This window comes from Artibeus jamaicensis, unplaced genomic scaffold, assembly GCF_021234435.1.
Source record: "Artibeus jamaicensis isolate MK-2021 breed Jamaican fruit bat unplaced genomic scaffold, CSHL_Jam_final contig_327, whole genome shotgun sequence".
In the NCBI taxonomy this organism is placed as follows: domain Eukaryota; kingdom Metazoa; phylum Chordata; class Mammalia; order Chiroptera; family Phyllostomidae; genus Artibeus; species Artibeus jamaicensis.
The window spans coordinates 4,137,253-4,165,201 of NW_026521772.1; the positions used below are offsets into that span (position 1 = coordinate 4,137,253).

The 27,949-nt window shown below is 48.5% G+C and overlaps 1 protein-coding gene and 1 long non-coding RNA gene across 8 annotated transcripts in view; one reads left to right on the top strand and one right to left on the bottom strand.

Moving 5' to 3' along the window:
* CEP350 (centrosomal protein 350) overlaps positions 1–6,758 on the top strand; it is a 110,388-nt gene extending 103,630 nt beyond the window's left edge. For all 7 annotated transcript variants that reach the window (XM_053663672.1, XM_037145626.2, XM_053663674.1 and 4 more), the window contains 2 exons: positions 139–261; positions 2,965–6,758. In XM_053663672.1, coding sequence (XP_053519647.1) covers positions 139–261; positions 2,965–3,129 — 288 coding nt within the window. In that variant the 3' untranslated portion in view covers positions 3,130–6,758. The remainder of the gene's footprint in view (positions 1–138; positions 262–2,964) is intronic.
* LOC119049537 (uncharacterized) lies at positions 259–27,791 on the bottom strand. The gene is made up of 4 exons (XR_005082530.2): positions 27,701–27,791; positions 26,643–26,739; positions 14,693–14,782; positions 259–2,324 (listed from the first exon to the last, which is right to left on the bottom strand). It is a non-coding gene; the product is annotated as an uncharacterized LOC119049537 (long non-coding RNA).
* Between the last annotated feature and the right edge of the window lie 158 nt (positions 27,792–27,949).

Genomic DNA, 27,949 nt, shown 5'->3' on the forward strand with positions numbered 1-27,949 from the left:
AATTTGTATTTTTTTATTGTATATTATATTTGCATAAATATTATAAATTATATTTGCATAAGTCTGTTTGCATCATTATAGCATGAAATCTCAGGAACTTTGTTATTTGTGTTTTATTCATTCCTTTTATTTTTACAGAATTTCATAGCAACTGAAGTACTCAAGTTGTTCAGTCTTAAAAAGGAACCAAACCACAAAACAGATTGGCAGAAAATGATGAAATTTGGAAGAAAGAAGAGAGACAGAGTGGATCATATCCTGGTCGGTGTATATAACTGAGCTGTTTTTATTTTGATCATCTCTTCTGAAATCGAAACATAGTTAGAGTCTAAAAAGAAAAGGAAATAGAATTGCTCTTAAGTCTGTAATAGTAAAGTCAGATAGCTTTCATTTGCTGCATTTCTGCCCCTCAGTTTTGGAAATTGCATTCTTTTGAACTCAGTAGATAAATATTAACAGTATTTTGTAGGTGTGGAGAACTCGAGCAATAAAAAGTTGAGAGGAAGCCAAGTTTAAGGAACTGAATTGAGAAGAGGCCAGTGCAGGCTGAATGTAAAGCCCTGTTCTGCCACGTACTTGGAGAGTGATCTTGGACTAGTTATCCAACTCCTTGGCACCTCATTTCCCTATCTGCAAAGTGAGGGTGATAGTCATAGTACCTACTGAGAAAAGTATGAAGAGGATTAAATGAATATTTATGTATGTCTATATGTACCAATTTCCTGTGGGGAAAAAAGGAGAATGAAATGATCGTTACACTGACTTTTTAATGTAATTGAATTAGTTTTTATATAGCACACATTAATTTACCTACAGACACCTTCAGGAGCAGGGGGAATGTGGAATAGACCAGACTCTAAAAACCAGAAGGAAACACGGGGGCAGATCCACAGGCTCCAAAACCCATTGGTTGCCGTAGTTGCAGCTCCACGTTGGGCTTGTGCTTTCTGACGGCCAGAGCAGGAAGGAAACCGCATTAGCTCTCCTGCCTGAGAAGGCAGCGGCTCCTGTTCCTGAGGAGGAGCAGAGCTTCCGCCCATACTGACCAGAGCAGAGGGGGGCTGGCCGAGGGGGCTCACTGAGTGGACGCTGGGAGGTGTAACGGGTGATGTCCTGAAGCCGGTATTTCTACGGTAAGGGCAAAAATGAGTTCCTTAGGACAGTGCTTTCTAAATTCTGTTATTGAGGAAGGAGTTGCTCACAGAATAGATTTAATGCTAAAGGCTGAGATAACAGAAAAAGGGAAGCCGTGCAACTTTGAACAAATGAACAAATTCATGGGAGGTGTGAAATCTTTTGTGGGGACACATCCGTGTGTCCCAGAACATGGTTCTCCTGCAGCTCCAGCTTGAGAAGTGTCGTGTTAGGCTGTTGCCTGTGACATTCTTCATAAAAGAGGAGCACCAGCTCCTTGGGAGGTTAGAATATCTCTTATGCGTGCACACAGGATGACTCTTTGATCAAAGAAATATGGTACAGGGGAGTCTGAGTTAAACATGTTCATTTACTGGTGGCCCATCACAAAACTTTCAGAGGGAGCCTTCTTTTGACCACGGAGTCCTTTTGGTTGGCATATCTGTCCATGCAGCAGAAGTTAGGGAATCGAAGAATGGATGTTTCATATCCTCCAAACAATACCCTCAACCCTGGCTGGTGTAGCTCAGTGGATTGAGCTCAGGCCTGTGAACCAAGGGATTGAGGTTTAATTCCCAGTCAAGGCACATGCCTGGGTTGCAGGCCAGTTCCCTTCAGGGGACTAGTGAGAGACAACCATACATTGATATTTCTCTCCCTCTCTCCAACCCTTACCCCCTAAAGATAAATAAATAAAATCTTAAAAAAAAAACCTCAAAGAGAAAGAATGTAGCAGCCACCGTGTCACACGTTTTCAACCCCGGCCAGGGGTCTGTCTTAGCCGTCCCGTTCTTCCCTCTCATTCGCTCCGACTCCTGGGTGTTGTGGTCTCTTCCTCCCAGGAGTCTTCTCATTTCTTCCTAATGGCAACAGGGTGCAAGTTCCCCCCTTCGCTTCCTCTGCCTTATTCAAGACGAATCTGTGATCAGGCCAAATCAGGAGCTGGTTGTTCCGTGGCTTTTTTGCCAAGTTAGACTTCCATTTGGAGACCCCGTCCCTGCGGTAGCTGCTGAGTTTGGAACTAGATCAGGGTGTAGAGTCCACCTTCTCCACCTGGGCTCCAGGCTGCAGACGTCATTATGTGTGTTAAGCCTTCTGTGTTTCTTTTAAAATTTTTATTGTAAACAAGCAAAAAATCTTGAGCAGTTCATTCTCATTTGATTGTGGTTTACCTTAGGAATCCAAAAATCCTAAAATGCAAAAGAACAAGTATTGCATAAGCATAGCAGTGATCTTTAAAATAAGCTTAAGTGATAATACACTTAGAAAAACAAATTTTACTCATTTATTTATGATACCCCAGAATCATATCCAGTATTGGTTTTGTTTGTTTGTTTTTTGTGTTTTTTATCTTTTTTAAAATAAATTTTATTGATTGTGCCATTACAGTTGTTCTATTCCCCCCCTTCATTCCCCTCCACCCTGCACACCCCCTCCCCCCAGTATTGTTTTTGAGTATATATATGCACTTTATAATTATAAAACCATATAACTGGTCATTTGCTTTCTTCTTTCCCCCCTAAGTTCTTATACACATTATCTTACGTTGACACAGACAACATTCTTGTAATCCTTAATAACTATAAAATACTAGAATATCATCAAATTCCATTTTGGCAGTTTGAAGCCATTTGATAGTTTCAAAGCTGCTTCAGTTGACAGTTGAGGTTTTTCACACTTTCTGCAACTTGGAAAGGGACGCTATCATCACGTAATGTACCCTCTTTGCCTGTCTTGTTTCCTCAGCCTGTATGGGGCTGCAAAGTCAGCAAATACAGTAACTTCTCTAGCTTTTGTGGGAACCTCTAACCTCTGAGTTTTAAATTCTAGGTCCAGGAGCTCCATGAAGAGGAGGCGCAGTGGGTGAACTATGACGAGGACGAGTTGTGTGTGAAGATGCAGCTGGCTGATGGGATCTTCGAGACCTTGATCAGGGACACTATCGATGTTCTGAATCGAATCAGTGAAAAGCAGGGGAGAGTCCTACTTGTGTGACATCTTGCAAATAAACCGAACACTGAGTGCTAATATGAGTCCTGGGCCTTTCTGCCCCCCGGTACACACCCCATCTCCATCATAGCAAGAGTGCTTCCGGACCTGGCGCCTGCTCTCAGAGACTGCTCGTGTGGAGTCCCCGGGACAGTGCGGTGTATCTGGTACTACAGCCTCTGCTTCAGAGACTGTCCACTGGAGCGGTCGTTGGTTTCGGTGGGCAGCACACACCTGATGCTGACACACAGCCTGGTTCTGCACCTCTGGTAGCGCCCCAACTGGGCGCGTGGCAAGGCTGCCAGCACCAGACTTACCTCGTAGCTTAGACTAGGGCATCACGGTCTTGAGTCTGAAGTCAGGTCGGAGAGGAGTATAGGTAAATGCATTGTACCATTTTTGACACGTAATCCTGGTCTGCGATCGTCCCTAAACAGTGTTAAACCCTTAACCACTTCTGCATAGGCAAGTTTAATAATCAGTGCCTGTTTTACAGTCCGGAGTTCCTCTCCCTTCTTTCTGAAGGCCCTTCTCTTCCATTATTGTAGTTGAGCAGCAACAAGCGCACCGTCGGGTTAACAGAAATCAAAGACAGCCTTGCTTTTCGAGCACCACAGAAAGAATTATAAACCTTTGCATCATTTCTAGTTTATCTGGGCATGAAAACAGACATGCCCTCACTGAAGACCGAGCTCAAAGGACTGATGCCGGGCTGGCTCTTCTGCCCTGCGTCCACCCGCACTTTCCTTGCCCTTCCGAACCTCCGCCAGCTGCTCCCGGAGTCCCAGACCCTCAGGACCGTCTCAGGCACCCAGGCACGGCAAAAGTGGACGTCACTCATGTTGGCCTTGGACCTTCCAGCCCCCGTCTCTCCCCAAGAAACCAGAGACGCTGTTACTTGAATGATTTGGGAAGTGAGTGTGTGCACCAAAGACAAAAAGATATTGTCTGTCGTTTGTGTGCTTGTTTTGTGCTATGGAACATTTTTTAATTTATTTTAAGATAAATTATTAAGTTGAAAATGTGCGTCCCTATTCCCAAGTGAAAGAATCTTCTTAGAATAGTTCCACTTCTCTCTTGAAGCTTCTCTGGTTCATAGTCTTTGCACAGGAAACCTGCAGTTTTAACAAACCCATACACAGTGGAAAGAAGATGGGCTTTTCCAAGATCACCTGCAGTAGCAGGAATGGGATAAGATGATTTAAAGACAATATAAAATTCAGTTCTGCCTCTCTTGCAGCATTGCTTCTCACAACTATTACCTGTATCTGAAAACTTGTCCAGGCTCCAGCTGCTACATCAGAGCATGTGCAATGATGCTCTCCCGAGACCTCAGTGCCCTGCCTTCTCGACTGGTTCCTCTTAATCAGTGTGTCCTTCTTCAAGTATCTAGAAGAATGTGGATAATCTTAGGCGTGAATGTAAATGCCTTAATATTGAAGGTCCTGATTAGAAGCATGATATAAGGCATCCACTGGATTCCTATTTACAAGTATCCTGGAACGTTACTGCTTCAAAGTATGTTAGAAACAACCCAAAGATGGTATAATCTTTGTGTGCACATTCGTTCCTTTCTGCATCTTTCCTCCAAACTTGCCTTTGCATCTCAAATGCTTCGCTATGCACACTTCCGTTCCTCTTTGGTTTCATCCTGTCATTATGAGAAACTTAATGAAATAACATTGGAATATTTGCATTTTGCACAATGACTGGTATGATAGCTCTTGACAAATAAGGAAAGCACTGAAATGTTGTGGTTGGTTCTTGGGAAATGCTCGGGTCGAGCTGTGCGTTGCCAGCGTTTCTTCTGGGCTTTGGATGTTGGGCTGTAGTCTCGTAGCCATAATGAGTGAATTGACTTAGGAGAAGCTGGGGTTTCTTGGGGTCATTAACCAGTAGTGTGGAGATACTGCTTTCACGTGGCCAAGGAAAAGCAAGGGCTTTTCTTTGCAGCTTGTGTCATTTGGAAGACAGTGGAACACCTTGTCTGCATCCTTTGGCTGCTTGTGGGATAACAACTGTCCTTATGACACTGAAACTTCTCAGCTGCTATAAATTTTTTATAAAGGAATATTAAAAATGTAATAGGAACATAGGTTGTTTTTCTACATCCTCATTAGTTGGACAGAAATCAATTTTGAACAAGAAATTTTATCTTTATTCTTTCTGACATTGTGATTTCAGAAGAGGAAGAAGTGCTGTGAGCCCGTGGAATGAGCCGTCCGGGCTCAGGAGCACTGCTGAGAGTGTGGCGGCCCGGTTCCGGCGTGCACCGGTGCCTCGGCATGTGGGTTCCATGCGAGAGGCGGGAGTTGGTCATCTTACTCCTTGCTAGAGATAATTACCCGTAGTTAGGCAGCAGAAAGCAAAGGAACCTGTAACTAGCACATTTCTGGTTATTTTAACTATCTGGATATCATCGAAAGGGGTTCAGTGTTAGTGTTGAAATGATGAATGCGGACACCCGGCCGCTGGTTCCTCACTGGGATCTTTTTAATTGTCTGCCTCTTAACCACGAATCTAAGTACCCCCTCTTTGTAATCTCTGTTCCTTCTCCCCACACCCCCGTCCTCTTTCACTCTCTCTTCATAATTCCTCTAAGAAAAAGATCTTTGCATCAGCAGTAATATCTTTTAAAATAGCACTCAGAATTTAGTAGTAAACCAACATACAGGCTTCAGATTATTTCTGAGTCCAAAACAATTTGTGCTGTCCAGGGTGCTTAACTCTGGGTTAAATAAGTACAGGGTAGATTCCCTCTTCAGGTCTAAACAGGAATTTTTACTCTAGGGAAAAGCGCGAAGAGCTCAAAAGTAGTTAAGGGAAGGTGATTTGTTTTTCTTTTACCTAAAAGAAAAGAAGATTCCTTCTGTGACTACAGGTCTCTGAGAAATTATCTTTCAGAAGAGATTTCATTGCTCATAAGAGTGTTGTGGCCTATTGATAAAAACAATTTTGTTCACTTTCTTGTCTTGAAAAAAAGTGGCCTTAGCTTTTTGCAATACTTGAATAAAGTGTGTACTCGCACAGCGTGAGAGACTCGTAACTTTTCTGCAAGCAGTTCAAACTTACATCTTCTTTTACTACCTTAAGAATACTAGTGAATAAAACATTAATTCAAAGAGCAAATGATAGAAACTACAATGATGTTTAATGCAAATTGTAGGAATTTACATGTTTACAAATCATCTTAAACTGGTTGTGCAGCAATTCAATAAAATATCTTTGTATTATAAAAATGTGAAGAAAATGTAAACTGATGTAAAGGAGGTACTGTCATTTTAATTAACCTAATGTTTAATAGCTTTTCCTTCCGGACTTTGCAAAGCCTTCTCGGGAAACATGTTGCAAAGCATTCTCTGGGAGGCCTGGCCTCCGTGTGTGTACTGTATCGTGCAGACATGAAAAACAAACCCGTTTACTGTGTACGTGTAAATAGCCTGGTCATCAGGCCGTTTTCAGCCAATAGTCACACCCAGTGCAGCTTTGCACAGAAGACTTAGGGTGTGGTTTGTAAGTATGATCTGTAAAATAACCGGGATGAGCTCCCATGTACACCTGTGTAAATAGATTTGTTAACTGAAATGTACTTTAAGAAAAGATAAAATCTGTAAATAAACTGATTTATAAGTTAATTGCATGTCAGGTGTTCTTTTTTCATGCTTTGGGTCAAGTGTAGAAAGCTAGTCCCTTTTGAGAAATCTGCTGACAGTCTGATGGGGACTCCTTTGTAGGTGACTGTCCCCTTAGCTCTTGCTGCTTCTAGGATTCTCTCCTTCATTTTAATTTTGGCTAAACTCACAGTTATTAACAACCACACCTAAAACAAAAGCAAACTAAAAGGACAGCTAGATCAGGAGTGGAAACAGAAATGAAGATCTCAAGGAGGGTTAGCAACAGGGGAGTGGGAGGAGGAGAAGGTACAGAAAATAAGTAGCATAGACAGTAGATAGAAAATAGATGGGGGGGTAAGAATAGTAGGGGAAATATAGAATCTAAAGGACTTGAGACACATGATCATAAACTAAAGGGGGGGTAATGGTGGGGATGGGGGGGTAGGGTGGAGGGGAATGAAAGGGGGAATAGAACTGTAACAGCATAATCAATAAAAAAAAAAAAGAAAGCTAGTCCCTCCCCAACTGGGTAGCAGAGCGCCTGTGCTCGGCAGTGCAAGGCGGCGGTGCAGGAGCCCTGTACTCTGCACTGGAACGCCTCGCCACACACAGCAGGGCAGCGGGATGTTCGTCACTCGGGCGTTCATCACACCTTCCCGTTCCAGGCACTGTGTGCAGTGCTGGGGACAGCCGAGATGCAGACAGGATCCCTGACCTCGTGGAGCTTAAAGTCCAATGCAAGGGTCATCAAGAAAATTTCAAAAACGAGGCACAACAGGTTGGGGTAAATGCTGCAAAAGAAGCGGACCCAGGTTTGAGAATATGTAACGGAAGGACCCAAGAAGGGTGGGTAGAGGCAGTCGGAGAAGAGCTCAAGGTAAAGCAGAACTCCGTGTTCCATGGTGCGGGGCTTCTTCCCTGTCATCCATGGCAAATGACTTGAGTTATGGTTGGTCACCCTTGCAAAATAACACAGAAGCGCTGCCATCTGATGCCTAGGTATAGAGGCTATATTTAATTTCTAGAACAATGAGCTTGGAGAATAGCTAGAGATATAAAAGAAACATTTGCAAAGGGGGAGCACCCTGAGAGTATGGAGCTCAGGACGGTGAATTGTCTCTGCTCCAACAGGTCGGAAGTAACCATAATCTCACCTGAGTTCCGTCCCTGCCACACCTTTAACCCCTACACAGCCATGGATGTTAAATTCTGCCAAAATGACCCTGCATGGCAGCAGATTCTATGAATTCTTTGACTCGTGAAGCAGGTAATTGAGTACCTACTGTGTGCCACATACTGTTTGGTGCTAAGAACTTAATAGGAATGGTAGATTGAATCTTGGAAAAGACCCCATAGCCGTGTCCTTGACTCAAAATACATGAAGATGGTAGTCAGGAGGGTGGCAGCCAACGTGGTAGAGCCAAAAATGGTGAGTACCTACGAGAAGTAAATGCTGTGAAGACAAGCAGTTGCCCTGTGACATCCCAGAGAAGGTAGGAAATGGGAGGCTATGATTGCTGTAGAAAAAGTTGGGGATCCTGGGACTGTTTCATTGGTCACTAGGTGGCCTGGCTGTGAGGCCAAAGTTAAAAGCCAGATTATTGCTACCAGGGAAAAGACCCAAGTGAATATGAGGTTCCTGAGAACAGACAACAGCAGCCCAGGCTCAAGTGGTACCCGGTTTCCTTGCAAGCAAGAGAGGAGAGAGTGCACAAGATCCAGCCCCTTGCGAAGAAGCATCAATCCCCCAAGGCCAGCAGGTTCAGTCCAAAGCTGGAGGGGGTGATGTGACCACATGCACCCCCCTTCCTGATGCAGTGGCAGGAAATACGGGAAGCTGAGGGTGTGCCTGAGGGCCACCGCCACCTGCGCTTAAACAGAACAAGGGACACACAGTCTGAAGCAGGGAAGGCATTCCCACACAAGGTGACAAGCTGGCACAAGCAGTTAGGGCATTCTGTCTTAGCAAGGAAGTGTTGCAGGCCCAAGGCCCATTCAGACATGACTGTGCAGGGCCCTGAAACCCGGCCTTTCCTGACAGCACCCCATCCGGCTGCCCCATCCCGTGCAGTCACGGAAGTAGCAAGGACAGCACAGGCCTCCAGGTGGCCCATCATTGCCTTGAATGTGGAGGTGGAGCTGGATGGATACAGTGCTCACAGAGCCTGCTGGTCATTTTGAGGGCACTTGACCAGGTCACTAGGAAAACCAGACCCAGGATGATGTTGGGGTCTCCCTGGAGGATGGCCCCCTCATAAGAACCCCCATTGCCTGGACTAAGCCAACTAAAGAGGTTAAAAAATGAGCCTGGGGGGACTGTGGGTACAGAGGTAATAACCACCCCACCTAAGCTGGGCTTCTACCCCACACCCACCCCGCTGCGCTGTTCCTAGATCTACAGCAAGAGGCATTGGCAGAGACACAAGCGCCCCTGTTCTGGCAGCAGATAATTGAGGGCTGTGCAGCTGTCCATCACTGCCTTGGCTAGGGATTCCAGGGATTCCTGTCGGTCTAGAGGAACATCCGAGTCATTGCATCCCGGCCAAGCCATTAAAACGGCAGCGTGGGACAAGAAGGACTTTATTCTGGATGACAGACAAACCTGGCATTGTTTGAGTTTGCCTCTTGCCCCCATGCTGTGCTTATTCCAATCAGTGTTGCAGAGCCAGGCCCCACGCAGGCTTCTGTGTGGGAGTGAGAAGAAGACAGGTGTGAGTTCCCACCTCGCTGAGCTTCATGTCCTCCTGAGGCCCAAGATGCCCCTCTCCTACTTCCTCGGGATCCTGGGCCCCTGTTGCTTGACCCAAACCTTTTGGCCCAATCATCCAATGTGGTGAGGGGAGTCACACCCTGAATGGAGTCATACCTGGACACCACCCACCTGAATCAGAGGTCCCAGCACGACCAGGGAACCCTGGTGCCCTGATGTTCTGTCCTCCCCTCCCCCATGCACGCGGGCTTCCCCCAGGAGGGAGGCGCCCAAAGGGTAGCACTGCCTCCCATTTGAATCGGGAGGCCCTGCTGGGGATGCCGCTTGGCCCTGAGCACAGGTCATCCCCGGGGAGGGTGCTCCAGTGGGAGGAAAGTGAAAGAATGACGGGAATACCGAGGCTGGGACTCCACCCTCGCAGCCTAATCAGGTGCCACTGGTCCTCCACCCCCTCCAAGTTTAGTGTCGCCCATTGTGTGATGGAACACAGGGCTTGATGTTCGAATGACTTCTCTTAGGCGGGGCCCGTCTGATGAGCTGTTTTGTCGATGGCCTTTGTACGGTCGTTGCTCGATCCACTCATTTCAGTGCTGTTCTGCCCGTCTCTCTGGGAGTGTGAGGCTCCACCTTCGGTCGGAGGAAGAAGTCCCCGGCTGTGTTGCTTGGGCTGTGACTCTGGTGTCGTGATCCGATGAGAATGTTGTTGGGTATCTGAACATGAGGCAGAGGTGTTTTTTGTGCCACCACCATGGTCTGTGTCCTGTGTGGCCACTGGGATGTATGTCCGCAGGGTGGGCAGCTGACTGGGGGACTGGACGTCCACTGTGGCCCATTTGCCACGTCTGTGGGGGGCCTAAGCCCGCTTGATGGAGCCCAGGCCCCCACATTGCACAGCCTGCGCTCGCTGGCGGGAGTCACAGGACTGTGTTGTGTGTTCGGCTTCCATGTTTTGAGCTGGGTCCTTGTAGATTTTGTCCACCTTTGTATCTGGGGTGGTCTTTTATGGTCCATTCTGTGGCGGACTCAGCGGGCAAGTGTGATGGTTTGCTGAGCACATTCGGTTACATCATGAGTTCCTTTTGAAGTTTTGTTTTTTAATAGCTCTTTGTTATAGGTAGTTAATGTGAGTGATGGATAGGGTTTAATTTCACCCACAGATGCCACAGTCCCTGCCCCCCACACACAAGGGAGCCTTTACTGGTTTCATGAGCAACTTGTCGGTTACCAGACTGTAGCGACGGGGTCTGTAAGGGCCCCTGAGCCTCTGAGGAGGTGGCAGGAAGTTGCTGCTGAAGTGGCCTGTGAAGCGCTAAGGTTGTATGGACCTCGGCCCATTGCAGTTTTCCTGTCTGGTATCAGTTAACAGGAGAGGACACTGGTCACGGGCTCAGAAGACTCCATCAACTTTGAGTTTCACAGTTGGGACATCTGTGAGCCATGGCCCCACCTGGTTAAGGAGGGACGGGAGCCACCCTGCAGCTGTTCAGCACCCTCTGCAAAGCAGCTGCTTGTTTTTGGAGTCAGCCGGCCCCACGGGGTCTGGATGGGCTCCCACTTGGATCTACTGTTTTTATTTCCTGATGGAGCTTTATCGAGCCCTGAAGATGGGCAGCTTAGTTCGTAAGGTCGGACACTCTGTTTTCAGTAAAGCTTAATAGGAGGCTAGAAGCCTCCCTTTAGGTTACTCCCAGATACTCCCAGAGGTATCTGGCCGCTGCCTCTGGTAATTTTGTGTCCGAGCCCAACAGACAACACACACCAGCAGCAGCAGTCTCTTGCTGTCACAGTTCCAGCCTGCATGGCTGGAGTCACAGAAATGTGTCGTTTCACAGGGCTGGCGGGCTCCACTGGGCCAACAGCAGGGCTGTATCACTGTATGGTGCTTGGCCTCTGGGGCCTGCTGTTGGTGGAGACCCCATGCGAAGGTGGCCGTAACCTGGGTAACCTTGACAGAAGGGGCTAAAAGACTACCCAGCCCCAGCCAGGTGGCTCAGTTGGTTGGAAAATTATCCCATACACCAAAAGATTGCAGGTTCGATTCCCAATCAGGGCACATACCTACGTTGCGGGTTCCATCCCAGTCAAGATGCATACAGGAAGTAACCAATCAATCTATCTCTCTCTCAAATCAATAAAACACATCCTCAGGTGATCAAAAAAATAAGTACATGAAAGAAGAAGACCCAGATGTGGGACACGTGGCCACACAGGCTGACCAGTGCCGAGTTTTTTTTGTTGGTGGTGGCAGTTGTCAGGAGCAGTAACTTCTGTTTGTTCTTGTCGGGAATGTTCTTTTGTTTCCATTGCTGGCCTGCGTGGTTCCCAGGAACTGCAGCTGTCGAGCAGGTCCTGGGCCTTATCAGGGCTGGTGACCCAGTCTGCATGTGTCCTAGTGTCCGTGACCTAATGCCGAGCGTGGTCCCCTTGTTTCTTAGGGGCTGGCAATGAGGGTGTCACCAATATAATGGGTGACAAGTACTTCTGGGGGGTCATTGGACTGGTTACAGATCCCGCCCTCCCCGCTGTTGGCATGTCTCGGGGGGATTCAGGTTTCCCCGGAGGCGCTCAGGGAAAGTACACTGCCCACCATTCCACGTACATGCAGAGCGGCCTTGGCCTCTCACGCACAGACAAAGTGAGGAGAGGTGTTGGCCAGGTCAAGAGTGGCACATCCATCTCCCATGTGTCCTGAGTGATGACAGTGATGTCACTTCTGAGGGGCCACAAATTAGCCACCAGATTCCTGAGGCTTTTATCTTTCTGATGGGCCAGACTGTGCTGTGACATTGGAACACAGTGGAGTGTAATGTCCCTGACTGTGGCAAGTCCTGAATTAACATGGTTTCCCGCCTGGTAGGTGGCCCTGATGTTGTGGAGGATTCTGTTGGGGTTTGGGCACCTGAGATGGTGGGCATGAGTGGATGTCCCACTGCTGTGCCTCAAATCCTTCATTGTGAGGGGCACCCACTCAGGCAGCGGCGATGCTGTGTCACGAGTGGCCAAAATGTCAATGTTTATTTATCACACTCGGTTCTGGAAACCAGGGTCGCCGGCCCCAGAAATGGCCCATGGGCCCCTCTCATAGTCACATGTGAACCCATCTGCTGTGAGCCGTCAGGTTTGTCCCCAAGCCCCTGCCCGTGTGGGCACCTGTGGTTACTGACCTTTGGGCTCCATAAAAGTCTCAATCCCCCCCTCATTTTTGTATCTGGACTGGGGCACCTGGCCATTTTCTCCTGATGGGAACTCACAGACCTTGGCTCTGTCCCAATCTGTGCCACTCAGCCTGGGATATTGGGTCTCAATGTCCCTTTAAAACTCAGACCTACCAAGCAGGCTGCACGAGATTCCCCTGGCTTTTGCTCATATCTGTTTTTCAGTTTTAGTATTTTATTTTCAGAGAAGGACCATATTTTAACAGTTATGTTTTCAGCAATGCCATCGATGGTTTTGTGGTAAGTGGAAATAGGTCTTCCTTGAGGCCTGCGAGTGACCCAGGCTTGGTGGACCTCCCTGGACTGGGGCCCCAGATTTCCCCAGGACACCATGGGAGCTGGCCCATGGGTGGGCCTGTGAGGGCAGCCAAGGGAGCAGGTGATGTTTTCCTCATCTTTCTGGTGCCCTCCTCTTGTACCTGCACTTTCACCCATTCAGTCAACACATTGCGGTTCACAGGGAAATTCTTGGTACCCATTTGTCCCTGTTGGCAAGCCAAGCCCACCTCAGTCCTCTGAGAGCCTTCCCACCACCCCCAGGAAGCCGACAGCACTCTGGGTTGGGGTCTGGAGGACAAGGCTTTATGCTTCTTTCATGTAAGAGTTACTTACATTTGGAGGTTCCTCCAGAGGAAGGGATACATGTCTTGCTACCCAATCTCCTCCCAGTGAAGACCAGTCAAAAGCCCCACCCATGTAGGTGAAGTCACTTGTCACATTTTGGGCACATCATCCATATGCGACTGAATAGCCAGTCGTTGCCAGCCACGTGGGGGAAGCCGCCAATATGAAGTAGACCCAACCAAGAGGAAAAGAATGACAGAAATCCCAGTGAAACGACAATGCATGGTATGGAAGAAAACATCACGAGAGGCAAAAACCAGAACTCAAACTGAAATCCTCAGAGAGCTGGAGCAATGCTGCATCCCTAAAGACAGCAAAAGGATGCCCTGAAAGAGTAAAGAGTCAGAAGACGAGACAAAGCTCCTGAGAATCAAAAGTATAGCAGCCATGATTTAAAATTCCATAGAAAGTCAGAAGAGAAGGTCGAGGAAGCCTTTTGGAAAGCAAAACACAAGAGTAGATAAAAGCAGGCGAGAAACAGATGCAGAACCGATCCGAGAATCCCAGTATCTCATTAACTGGACATCCAACAAGAACAGAGAAAACAAGGAAATGAAATAAGAAAAAACCTCAGAAATTACACGTGTGAGTTACACTGGAAAGTGGAAATGGTCCATGAGTGCCCAGAACAATAAACGCACGCCCGCTAAGGCATATCATTCTGAAACACCAGGACTTCTCAGGTAAAGAAGCAATTCTAGAAGTTTCTGAAGAGAAAAATGTAAAAATGCATGTAAAGTGTGAGGCATAAAAGTATCATCACTCTCCTGACAGAAACATTGGAGGCCTTATGAAAATACAGCAGAATTTTCAAAAATGGAATGAACATTATTTTCATTTAAAAGTCTATGCTTTGTGGAACCAAGTCTTAAGGTACAATCTGGACATTTTTGGAAACGCAAAGTTCTTCCCTCTCAAGCATCTTTTCTAGGAGGACACATCCACAGAAGAGAAAATCCAGAACCAGGGGCGCTACCTCGGGAAGACTGAAGGAAGTTTCCAGAATGACTTGGAAGGGCATGCCCAGATGACAGCTGCCTCGCTCACCTGGAGAGCCATGAGTCCGGGTTGGAACAGGGGGCAGAGAGCTACGGAAGGAAGGCTCTTCCTTCAGTAACTGGTGGGAGGGAGGAAGGAGAGGAATAAATAACCCGACGGCCTCAGCAACACGAAACTTTGCCTTGAGAATCCATAGAGAATGAGGAAGGACTGAGTAATAGCTTCAAAGGAGAGTGAGTAATAAAAAATGAGGAAAAACAGAGCATTATATGAGTAAGGAACAATTAGGGCACACTTCTCGGCTCACCTATAAACAGTTTTTATAGCTACAATAATTAAATATTGAATATTGTGATATCAGTATATTGAGAGAACATAGGAAGAGAAGGGAGCTTGTCTGCACCTACCATATTAGGAAGCGTGATGGCTCATTTCACGTGTCCACTTGGCAAGGCCGCAGTACCCGGATATTCGCTCAAAACCCTGGCCAGCTGCCTCTGTGAAGGTATTGTTACAGATGAGATTAACATTTAAATCTGTAGGTTTCCCACAAAGCACAGGACCCTTCACAATGTGATGGTCCTCATCCAACCAAGTGAAGGTCTTTTTTATTTTTTAATCTGCGGACTTCTTTTAAACTTTGTCTATTGTCTTCATACATCCTCCATAGCAAGACCAAAACAGATTCTTCGGTTCACTTCTAGAACAGACTTGTGTGTTGTGTATAGTTGACCTGTTCCTTGTCTTCTTATCGCAGAACATCAACTCACAAGTGAAGTCTTAAGGGGTCTTAAGCAGACAGAGGACCCACAGGGAAGAGGGAATTCTGCCCCTAGATGGCCACCCTTCCCTGGGCCTCCTGCCTGCCAGCCTGTTCTGCGGATTCCGTACTCACCAGCCAATTCCTTAATCTCTCTCCTCTCTCCACGCACGTTTGATTGGCTCTGTTTTTATGCAGAACCCACAGGAATACAGGAAGTCAATAGCTCAAGTATGTAACTAATGACTTAAGAGCTAGCATATTTTTCTGAATACAGAGGTCAAGATGCTGAAATAAAATGATTAACAACGGGAGCCTGTGAGTGATGGGGAGGAGAGGAATGGGGCTGGAGACCACGCTGCGTGTGTGAATGTGTGTGTGTGAATGTGTGTGTGTGTGTGTGTGTGTGTGTGTGTAATCAAAAGCTTCTTTTGCTATGTAGAAGCACTCCCGTAATAATAAAAAGTGCTGCGGCACATTAGCCCAGAACTACACTCCCCTTCCTCTTATAACTTCAAAGCGATTCCCATACTACTGTCTGCAAATGTGGGTCCCATCTTTTCAACTTAAATATTGATTATTTCCAGTAAGAATTGGACTTAAAGTAATTAAAATGTGTTGTTGTCGTGCCTAATTTAAGTGGCATGTGAGTTTAACGTAATTAAAATGTCTTAGCACTTTTGCATGTTAAAGAAAAAGACGAAATCTGTACATTGGGCGGTAGGCAGACAGTGCCGGGCAAAGAATTGTCAAATATCAGTAACTGGTGGGTTGACTTGCATCGCCCTGAACCCTGAAGGTCGCTCTGAACTCTGAAGGCATAGTTGTTCTCAGCTCTATAACTCTAGCACCTATTCAAATGTGTTTCAGTTTCATGATACTGGCATCTTTTGCAAGTAGGTATCGGATATTCGTGTGCTTTTGTTCTGAACAAGAACAGTGTTTAAAGGTACATTTTATGCACTTGTCTCTGTACTGGAAGAATGCCTCTCAGGAAACCCATGACCACCCACTCCAGGCACAGTCTAGGATTCGGAGTTTTCACAACACGGAGACCTTTGTGGTGGCCCATTTGAAGTGCAGTCAAAATATTTTTTTAAAATAATATCATCTAAATAACTTCCCCACCTGCTCTGCCAGTGTTATGGCTACGATGTTGAGAAAATTAATTCAAGTGCTTAGGTGAGCAAAGTGAGATTGGAACTCCAAATCTCAACTTGGATTCTCAACGATGAGTTTCCTCACTCAGAGACAAGGTGTAGAATAAGCCTTATACAAGGCTTCCTTGGGGGCTGCGATATCAATAATTCCTGCTTGTGGCCTTTGAGATCATAATCTCGTTAAAATATCTTGGTATCTCTGCCAAACGTATGCACAAACTGATGTCTTAAGAAGTTTCTGCACCACTTTTTATCATCTTGGGGAGACAGTAGAAGACAGGAGTCTGCTGGTTTCTGACCGAGAGGTTGAGCCCCTGGTGGATGAGACACCATCTCCCAAGCCTCCAGCCTAGTCCCCTCGGAGGTTGATAACTTTTTTCACATTTTTGTTGTTGTTCCAGTACAGTTGTCTCCATTCCCCGCCCCCCTCCACACTACTCCCCACCCACCGCAGCCATCCTCAGTTCCCCACGTGATAAGCAACGTGGCTGAGGATTGTCTCTTGCTGGTCACCATTCTAAGCGTTTTGCTTCTGAGTGTTCACATGTATTAATGTACATTATTTCACTAAATCTGAAAACCACTCTATGAAACAGATATTGTTAGTGGACCCATTTAACAGGTGGGGCAACTGAGGCACCGGGAGGTAATTAAATTGCCCAATATCACTCAGCCACCGAGTGGCGAGCTGGACTGGAATCTGGATAATGGATCAAAACCTCTATATGGCACCTGTCCACAGGCCCGCACCCGCATCGGGTCTCAAACCCCAAATCTGGGCCTTGTTTTTTTTGGAAAACAGACCACTGATGCCTGATGTCAGGGCACCCGTGCAGAGAAGGGAGAAAAGCCCTGGGGTCTGCAGCCAGCCCTGTGGCCTTGGGGCGAGTCACTGGGCCCCCTCGAGGACCATATCCGGTCAGTTCCTGTCTGTGAAACCGGACCACATTTGCCCTCACAGGACAAAGGAAGGGAGTGTCCGTCTCGACAACCTGCTGTTGAGAAATTCCCTGAGCTTTCCTCCCCGACCCCACCCAGGTAACTTCTTGCTTGAGGCAAGTTTCATAATGAGTTGAAAGGCAGCCTTTGTTTCTCAATAAAGACATTAAACTCTTGGCAACTTCCGCCAAGATGGAGGTTTAGGTGGATGTGCCGTGCCTCCTCACACAACCAAGTTTAGGGACAACTAAATAATAGCATCAGAAAACACAACCAGAACACGGAAAACTGAACTTTTCGGAAGTCCGCTAACAACAAATTCTTCAGCCCGACCGGTAAGGGGCAAAACCGGCGTCTGGTGAGGAGTTACAAAGGAGGGCTCGGTCGGAACCGGGCGCGGAATCCAGACGCGGAACCGGGCGCGGAATCCAGACGCGCGAATCCAGACGCACGGGTTCCAAACCCAGGATTGGACCTAGTGAGCGACCCAGCAACTCACCGGGTGAGCGACTGCAGAGGAGACAGTGGGGAGGCCGTGCAGCGTGTTGACTGTGGTTGCCTAATTGCGCACGAGCGAGGGAGTGGGCGGTTGGACCGGCCGCGGCGGAGGCGATAGAGGGCGCCGCCATTTCCCCGCTCTGACCACGCCCCCACATACAGCGTGCGTCACAACCCAGCGACCTGGGAGTCCAAGCCGCCGCTTCTCACATTTAAAGGGCCAGAACAGACCAAAAATGTCGCAGGAAGACCTCAAAGCCCCAGAGATAAATCTAAGCGACGAAGAAATAGCAAAACTCTCAGACGCACAGTTTAAAACACTGGTCATCAGCTTCCTCACAGATCTGGTTGATTATAGCCACAAATTAGAGAAACATATGAAGGCTAAATTAAGGGAAATGAATGGAATTCCACAGGAAACCCATAGAGATGAAAAGGAAACTGGGACTCAAATCAATGGAGTGGACCAGAAGAAAGCAAATAATGGCCAAACAGAAAAGAGTCAAGGAGCAAGAATTCAAAGAAATGAGGAGAGTCTTAGGAACCTCCAGGACATCTTTAAACGCTCCAATATCCGAATTATAGGGGTACCAGAAGGGGGAAAGACACAACCACCAGTGGAAAAACTATTTGAACAAATAATAAAAGAAAATTTCCCCAATCTGGCAAAGGAAATAGACTTCCAAGAAATCCAAGAAGCCCAGAGAGTACCAAAAAAGTTGGACTCAAGAAGAAACACACCAAGGCATATCATAATTACATTAGCCAAAATTAAAATGAAGGAGAGAATCCTAGAAGCAGCAAGAGCTAAGGGGACAATCACCTACAAAGGAGTCCCCATCAGGCTGTCAGCAGATTTCTCAAAAGAGACCTTACAGGCAAGAAGGGGCTGGAAAGAAATATTCCAAGTCATGAAATCTAAAGACCTACAACCAAGATTGCTCTATCCAGCAAAACTTTCATTTAGAATGGAAGGACAGATAAGGTGCTTCTCAGATAAGACCAAATTCAAGGAGTTCATCATCACCAAGCCCTTACTATATGAAATGTTAAAGGGACTTATCTAAGAAAAAGAAGTTAAAGAAACCTGAACAGTGAAAGAACAACAAGCTCACAGTTATTAACAACCACACCTAAAACGAAAGCAAACTAAAAGAACAGCTAGATCAGGAGTGGAAATATAGAAATGAAGATCTCAAGGAGGGTTAGCAACAGGGGAGTGGGAGGAGGAGAAGGGGGAGAAGGTACAGAAAATAAGTAGCATAGACAATAGATAGAAAATAGATGGGGGGGGGGCAAGAATAGCATGGGAAATATAGAACCTAAAGGACTTGAGACACATGGACATAAACTAAAGGGGGGTAATGGTGGGGATGGGGGGCAGGGTGGAGGGGAATGAAGGGGGGAATAGAACAACTGTAACAGCATAATCAATTTAAAAAAATAAATAAATTTTAAAAAAAGACATTAAACTCTTGTCATATCATGGTCTATATTTAGTCACTAAAATCTTCCTACCTAAAGCAATTTGCATGTCTCTGGATGTGTGTGTGGGGGGTAACCATAATTAGTGGAGGGGAAGGCCACAGACCGGTACAACTCACAGAAGAAGAATTTTAAAGGGAAGTGGAGAATTCGGAAGGCGAAGGCTTGGCACATCTTGGTCCGGCTCCCCACAGCCCACAGAGTGCAGCAGCAGGGACAAGCTGGACCGTGTCCCTCCGGCTCAGCTGTGTCCGGGCCCCGGGCTCTCCCTCTTACGCCTTGAGGAGGACACAGAAGGGTCGCAGCGGCTACATCATTTGTCTAAGGTCACACACTGAATAAGTGGTGGATTTGAACCCAAGGCACACGCAGTACCAGGGCCCCAGCCACAGCAGGCCTCCCTCAGCCCTTAGCCTCGTGGGGCACCGGTGAGGGAGCTTCACAAGGTCTGCTGGGCACAGTGGAAATGACCATGACTTGAAGAGCAACTGGAGGACAGGACTGGACAGCCACCGTGCAGGGCCTCCCCGGGAGAAGAGGGTGGGGACCTCCGGAAGGTGCCCGCCTTGGCGCAGAGGCTGCACACAGTTGGCGTGGGAAGTAGGCGCCGAGCCAGCCGCCTGAGTCCACAGGCCAACCCCAACATGTGTGGGGCCACAGACTCTATGTCTAAACATTTAAAATATTTTAAAGTTAAAGTTATCAATCAAGCTAACAAACTGGTAATTCAGACACGTTCTCCTCTCCTACCTTGACCCATAAACCTCCATGATGACCTGGAGGCCAGGCGTGGCGTTAGATAGAATTGGTGAACTTGGCAGAGTCCTGCATCTGAACTGGGAGGTGTCGGGAAGCAGGCCTGCTGCCCCCCACCCCCAGGTCCTGCTCTCTCGTTTCTCTGGAGAGGTCTTCCCACATGTATAAGGACGCTGTGCCTGGTGTCCAAGCTCTGCCCAGGCCTTTTGCAAAAAGCGGACACTTGGCTACCACTGGGGCCACAGGGCTGTCACCTTCAGAACAATGACCTTGGAGGAGAGGCCCTGGAAGCAGGCACATGGCTATTGGCCTGGGAACTGCGCGGTCCCACGTGCCCAAGTGTGGTCTAAAAAGGGGCGCAGTTGTGACCCTTGGCCCCACAGAGCTGTGCCTGAGGGTGGGGACAACTCCAGGGCAGAGCCTTCTAAAGCACAATCACCGCCCCCCCCCCCAGCAGAGGCCCCTCCAATCTGGGTCTGAGGAGGTTACAGCCTCCACCTCCTTGTTGTGGACACACTGAGCATGTGAGTGAGTCTCTTCGCCCCGATTCCCACATTTGTAAAACGAAGACCATTACAATAAGGAACAACTGGGTTATTCAGAATGGGTGCTTAGAACAGTGCTTGGCCAATGTTAGTAAGTGTTATGTAAGTGCTATCAATTAAGTATAATTATCACTTAGGCATAGTCAGTCATTCTCCAAGTTGTTACCAGATTTCCTGGAAAAAAAAAACCCAACAACGCTCCTTTCCTGAATGGTTTGGGGCAAGAGCTATTCCTGGAGACCTGGAGAATTCCAAGAACCAGGGCAGCCTGATCTTTCCTCGGGTCATAGTGGCAATAGGACTGACATCAGAAAGTGGGGAACTGAGGGAGGGAGAGAGAGGGACGGGTGGAGACTTCGCTGCTAATTCACCCCCCAAATGACTTCGTGAGTGGGTACTTTTCCGGCCCCAGGTGACAGGAGGGCACAAGACAGACCAAAGTCCCTGCCTTCATTAATGGTACCTTCTTGGAACAGGGGATGGGGAGAGAAGACATTTAACAAGAAAGAAATACACGTGATCATTATAGATAGAGAACAGGGGAGTGAAAGAAACCAAATAGGGTAAATCAAGGCTGAATGACGGGGGTGGTAGAGAGTGACTTTCAGTAGAGGGGTCCCAGGTGACCTGCCTGCGGAGGTGACACTGAGATGTGCCTGATGAGTAGAGAGGCAGAAAAGGGGTGCTCTAAGAAAAGAAGTCAGGTGACAGTGTCCTGCAGGTGATAGGACCCAGTGTCCTGCAGGAGATAGGACACTGCACCTGAGGTGATAGTGTCCTGCACCGAATGTGAGAAACACATCTACGTGGCCTAAGGGAAGTTAGCAAGGGCTGAGGGACAGCAGACAGAAGTCAGAAGTCAGATAGAACCAGATCATGCATGTCTCAGAATCCGGTGTGACTGCACTCCGTCTGGGGATCTCGTTAAAGCACAGATTCCGATTCCGAAGGCCCCAGGCGGGGCCTGAGATTCTGTATTCGTGACATAACGCTCCCTGGTTGCAGCAGTGCTGCTGGTGTATGGACCACGCTTTCAGTAGCTTTCGGCAATAGATTTTATTACAGCTTTACTGAGAAGACTTTGGAAGAGCTTAAGCAGGGATACGACTTGGTCTGGCTGTGTTTTTAGCTAGCTCTGGCTGCAGGGTAGAGAATGGGTTAGGCGTAAGAGTGAAGGCAGGACTTCAACCGGGAGGCAACTCCAGTGGCCCCTGTGGCTGGTGGTGGAGGCCAGGTGGCTGCAGGGAAGGCGGAGAATTGTGGGCGGAGAGCAAGCCTGCGATTGGCTCTTTGAACGGCAGCCACCCATTTGAGTGGAAATGTTGGGTCAGAGGAATCTTGAACTCAAGTGTGAATTTAGGGCTGAAGATAAAAATTTAGGAGCATGTGTTTGCAAGGGGAGCACCCCGAGACTGGATGGCATTGCTTATGGCAAAAGTGTAAGAGAGAAAAAGGGGGGCTGAGGGCTGAGTCTTGGGCTTCTGAAGGATGAACAGCCGGGAGAGCAGACCGAGCAGGAGGTGCCGGTGAGGCAGAGGAGAATGAGGAAGGCAGTGTGGCCGTCCCAACAGTGAACCCCAAATGTCCACACCCCAAACCACAGAGCCCGTGAACACATTACCTGTCATGGCAAAAAGGACTTGGCAGAGGCAGTTAAGGTTCAAGACCTAGAGGTGGGGAGATTATTCTAGATTATCTGGGCGGGCCCGATCGTACCATCAGACTCTAAAAATGAAAAAGGGAGGAGGAAGACAGGGTTGGAGAGGTGTGGTGATGAAAGAGAAGAGATTTGAAACAGGAGGGGGACCTGACCCACCACTGCCGGCTTTGACAGTGGAGGAGCCAAGGAAGGCGGCAGCCTCCAGACCGTGGGAGTGGCCCTCGGCCGATGGTCTGCAAAGACATAGGACCTCAGTCCGACAACTGCAAGGACCGAATTCTGCCAACAACCCAAATGAGTGAGGAAACAGAGTCCCCTCAAAGTCCCCAGAAGGGAGCACAGTGCTGCCTACACCTGGGTTTCGGAGCCCACGAGACCCCTGTCGGACTTCTGACCTACAGAACTGTATGGGAATAAATCTGTGCTATTTTAAGACACTCAGTGTGTGATAATTTGTTACTGCAGGCATTAAAAATGAATTCACATGGTTTAAACTAAAAGCCAAAAGAAAGAAGCCTTTCACATAAGGAGATGGCAGCTGCGTGAAGACAGTATGAGGTTGAGCTAGAGGAAGCCGGTGCCTCAGCGGAGTGGTGAGGTCAGGAGCCAGACCAGGGCCGGTGGAGGAGGAAGGGGCAGGGTGAGGAAGTGCAGGCGGTGAGCGCAGACAACTAACTCTGTTGTAAAGCGTGATTGTGACGAGAAGGAAGGAAATGGGGCCGTAACTGGCGGGCGGAGGGTCATCCTGCAGTTTCCTCCTGTTGGTTTTAGCATGTGTGTTGCTGGAGAAATGAATCCATCTGGTAGAGGAAGAGTTAGCTTTGCAAGACCAGGGGGAGGGGGAGCAGGAGCAAAGACCCTGAGTGATGAGAGGGGACCAACAGAGAGCACAGGTGGAGGGGTTGGTGTTGATGAGAGGAAGATGCTGGAAGCCAAGACGAGCACAGGTGCAAGTCCAAGGGCAGGAGAAAAAGGAGCTCTTGCATGATGGCTTCCAGTCTGTTACTTACTGGACACACAACCCGGAGCAGCTTTTTCAGCCTGCCTGAGCCTCAGTTTCTTCTGCCCCATTATTTATTTGTTTGTCACTTTGTATTGATTCTAGGGAGAGGGGTGGGGGAGAGGAAGAGAAGGAGAGAAACGTGGATGTGAGAGAGCAATATCCAACAGTTGCCTCTTGCACGTGTCCTGACTGGGGACCTCACCTGCAACCCAGACACATGTCCTGACTGGGAACCCAACTGGCAACCTTTTGCTTTTGGGACGGTGCCCAACCAACTGAGCCACACCAGCCAGGGCTTGCCCCACCGTTTTAATCCTGGTTGCTCTGCCTACTTCCATCAAAGGAGACAGCATGAGCCAAAGTCATTCCGTTTTTAATAATCAGTGTGTGTGTGTGTGTGTGTGTGTGTGTATTTGTGTGTGTGAGAGAGATGGGGGTGGAGGGCGAGTGGAGTGAGGTGGTCCCTGGTCCCTTTGAACGCAGAGCTCTCATGTACTCGCAGTCCCCACACATGCCTCTCCCACTCTCAACCTGGGACCAGGGAGCTCCCTGTGAACTGCCATTTCGCCCTGACTATCACTTTCACAGATGTCCCTCCTTCTCAGTGCTTCCACGGCCAGGTTGGAAAGCCTGACCAAAAAGCGGATTCTACCATCACCTTGCTGTGTGGCCTTGAGCAAGACCCTCCAGGTTCGCTGGGCCCCGGTGTCCTCTCCCGACAGAGAATAAGGCCACTGGGCGGTGTGAGCACGGGAGGAGGAGGCGCACGGAACGCCAAGGGCGCGCTCTCTCCGCTGGCCGGGTAGACTTCCAGCCCCACTCCCACCCAGGAGATTCCCACAGGAAGACGGTCAGGGATTTTCGGGTGGTCCATTCTCATCTCTGAGGTCTCGAAGGGCCCCAGTTTGGAGACCCTGGACTAGGTACAGCCCTCTCCACACTGCAGTGTCCTCGAAGCTGCCTTTGTCTCGGGAGCCCACTTTTATGGACTCTGATCAGGGCCCCTCAACACTGGCTTCCATGGGGTTTGGCCAATGGGAGGTACAGGCAAGGCGTCAGAGGATGGAGGAGGAAGAGGCAAAAGTGAGACTTTCCTGGGGCCTCCTGCTTCCCTGTGTTGGTGGCGGCGGCGCTTTGCCGTCACAGTTCCCACTGGGTGGCCCCTCTTCCTGGACTCCAGCCCCCACGGGTTTCACCACAGTCCCCCCTTTATCTTCACCCCTTCCCCATAGGAAGCGTGCTGAAAGAACTTCTTGCTGTTGGTGGGCGCTAGGGACCTCACAGCTCTTGCCAGTTCCCCTGCACCTTTGTCAACAGTCCCTGTAACCCCCCTCAGCCAGCCCTGCCAACGTGTCTCGCTTTCCTGCCAGGCTGGACAGTTTCAGACTCTTACACTCTCCGAACTGGCGTTCCAACTAACCTCAGCTTTGGGAAGGTGCATCTAGAAAGAGGTGCGTGGTGAAGGGACAAAGCAAAGGTCACTTCTTTGTTGCTGGGCGTTCACCTGCCAGCCACACACCTCTCGGAACTCCATTGCCAATGAGTGGATGGCAAGTCACTTAATGCTCTGCTACCAGGTGACATATTTCACCCAAGACCATCCTGCTCCTCATAATAAGGATCTGTATGGGTGTAGAAGATGCATTCTCTCACTGGCTACCTCAGTGGTGGCCGACAGGCTCCCAAATTCCCTCTTTCTTATTCACGCATAACGTGTGAATGAATTGCAAGTGGGAAAGTCTCTTTCTACCTCAGTCTCCTCGTCTGTAAAGTGGGATAATACTGCTGCCTTGTAGAACTGGCGTGAGAATTAAATGAGTGATAGCAGCAAGTGCTTAGAACAGCAGGTGCAAAGGAGTAGCTAATGCTATTATTATTCTCATTGGAGTCATCTTGGCTCACTTTCCTACAGCTTGCATGTAGGAAGAGGGACAGAGGACCTAGGGAGGCATTCCTAAGTCACCCCACTTCCGAGGCTTTCCTTGTCACCCTTTCTCTGTGCCTCATTCCTGAGATTTCCTTCTCTGGAAGGAAAATTTTCCTCCCAGGAAGCATCTGGAAGGGTGAGCAGGGCAAGTTGTGATTCTTTTATTTTCTGCTCTCATTTCTAGACTAGTGGTTTTCCAATGGTGGCCTGGGGCGCCCTGGGCTTCCTAAGAAGACTCACAGAACCGAGAGAGTGGGTGTTGCTTTAGGTCACGCCCTTCAGCTTGCTTTTGTCTATTTAAGCTTTTTTTTTTCTTCAAGATTCTATTTAAACAAAGGCTTCCAAGACTTTAAAAAGTTGAAAATCCCTGTTCTGAGATATTGGAACCCCAGATTTTATAATTCTCAGTCTCAATTGCTTTGGCCTCATTGCCAAGAAACTTTCTCTAATCTATTCAAATGGTTGGTATTCTTTTCCATTTCTGACACTCTGAAACAGATACCTGAATAAGCACATCTTTGTGTCCTCAGCTGGGGTGTCTTTCCCAGGTTGGAACACTCTGCATACATTGTCTCTATAATTACCAGGCCCCTGGGGAAGATAACTACAAGGCTGTTAAACAATGGAGACATTGGAAGGCACTTGACTTTCACTGGCACCAGATCCAGCTGCTGAACTACTTCCAGTCCCTGGAATCCACAGTTACTGGGGGACCATGTCTCCTGATGATCCTGGGCCAGGCCTGGTCCCAGGGGCTGCAAGGAGTGAGGGAAGTGGGTACCCACTACCCAGAGTTGGCTGGGGGAACTGGGCAGTTCCTAACACTCTGACCAGGCCATGTGTAACTTCTCTGTGGGATTCCAGACTGCACACAGAGAATATGAACACATGAAGACAGCTAGCACCCAAACCTCCGGATCTCCCCCTGGAATGCCCTTATCCCGGGAATGCCATAGGGCTGCCTCCCATACTTCATTTGGGTCTTTGGCTCAAATGTTACCTCATTAGAACTGGGGCAAGAGGAACCCCTAACTTAGGTTCTAAGCTCTCTGGCCCTCTCCCAGCCACACTGCTTTTCACAGAGCAAGAAACCCATAGGCTAAGTCACAGGTGGCAAACGCAAGGCCTGCAGGCCGAATCCGGCCCTCTACCTTGTTTTATCCAGCCCGGCACCTTGTTTCTATCTGGCGGCAGCGCCAAGCTCCTTGCCCCTCATTAAGGAGTAGTAACATTTATACAGGCCTAAAACTACATTTGGCCCTTTGAAGGCAACCTTTAGGCTGATGTGGCCCCTGGTGAAAAGGAGTTTGACACCCCTGTGCCAAGGGGATGTACCCACCTAAACTTCCTGCTCTTTACTCCTTTTATGTAATACTATGGTACCCAAGGCCTGACAACTCAGTGCCCCAATAGCAGCAGGTCAGCTTCTAGAGACTGCACTGGCTTTCTCCCAAGGTCTACCTATCCTCTTGAGGAGCCAAAGAGTGGCTCTTTGCAGGAGGTGTGAGTGGATCTCAGATGTGCGGATAGGGACATTGCAGATGCGGACACAGGCCCCTTGCCGTAAGTGATGGAGCTGGAGTGCAAAGAGTAGCGGGAAGGTCAAGGGCCAGGGACCACTTACCGCTTTAGCTGCCCCATTCCAGTGCACATCTTGGGGAGTCCAAGAATTCTAAACTTAAGTTTGCTCTTCCAGATTATTATGAAAGTAAATGTGAAGGCTGGAAAAATAGAAAATTTACGTCAAGATTTAACTTGCTATGTGGGCCTTGTGCTGTCGATCCTGTCCCTGCAAATATTAGCGGCAAAAAGAAAGCATTTCTGTCACTCTGTTTTCACACTATTGTATATTTCTTTATAGTATTTGTTACCATCAGTTCTACATCTGCTTCTGTATCATCTCTCAATCCCTACTCCCACTAGAAGTTAAGTTCCATGACTATAGAGTGTTGGTTTTATTTACTGCTTTATGCTCAGTACTGAGAGCAGGGCCTGGCACACAGAAACCACATGGTAAATGTTGAATGAAGAATGAATCTAGTCCGAGATGGCTTACAGGCCAGGTGGGCTAACCCGGCAAAGAAAGAGAAAAAAGATCACTTGTGACAACCAACCCTCTAAGCAGCACCTTCTCTCCTGAAAATAGCCCAGCACTAGAGCTGCAAAAGGTGACTAAGGAAAATTAACCATTGACAACTTAGCATACAAGAACACACGAGTCGTTATCAGGTTACTCGTGAGAGGGACATTTGAGTACACAGAGCTGCAAGGACAAGTTAGATGTGGGGCACCTGGGCTGCTGGGAGCTCCAGCTGGAGTTCTCACACAAACAAACTTAACAGGGTGGCAGACCTCTGTGCCAAGGAACCCCGATTCCAAGGCAATGGCCATGCCAATCCAGCCCAGCATAAGGCGGGGAGGGGGCTTCTCGTCCACGAAACGTCAAATAATGTTTCCCTTAGAAGGTCAAGGGCCTCGCGGGGTGTGGGCCCATCTAATCCCTGTGCAGGTCAAGGTGGTCGAAGACTCAGACCCTCTCCTACCACCGGTCGTCTTCTCTCCCACTGGCTTTTAATTTACAATGTCTTATCGCTTATGCCAACTCATTTTCGGTTGGATATGAGGGCCTGTGAAAAGCCAAATGACCTCCCCAAGTCCCCGGCAGCTACAAGGAAAGCTGACCCAGTCTCTGCCCGCGGATGCCCCCTCTCGTTTCCTCTGGTGGTGGGGGCTCCAGGACCTGGGTTGTGCTCCTGGATCCGTAAACTCCGGCGCGGCTCTGAGGTAAGCAACCGAGGGGGCGCTCGCGGCCAGCCTGGCCTCCCGCGCAGGTCCCGCCCCGCCCACTCGCTGTCCACTGGCCAGTGAGCGGGCGGGGCGGGGCGATGTGGGCGGAGCCACGTGGCTCCTCCTACCGGACGGAGGCAGGAC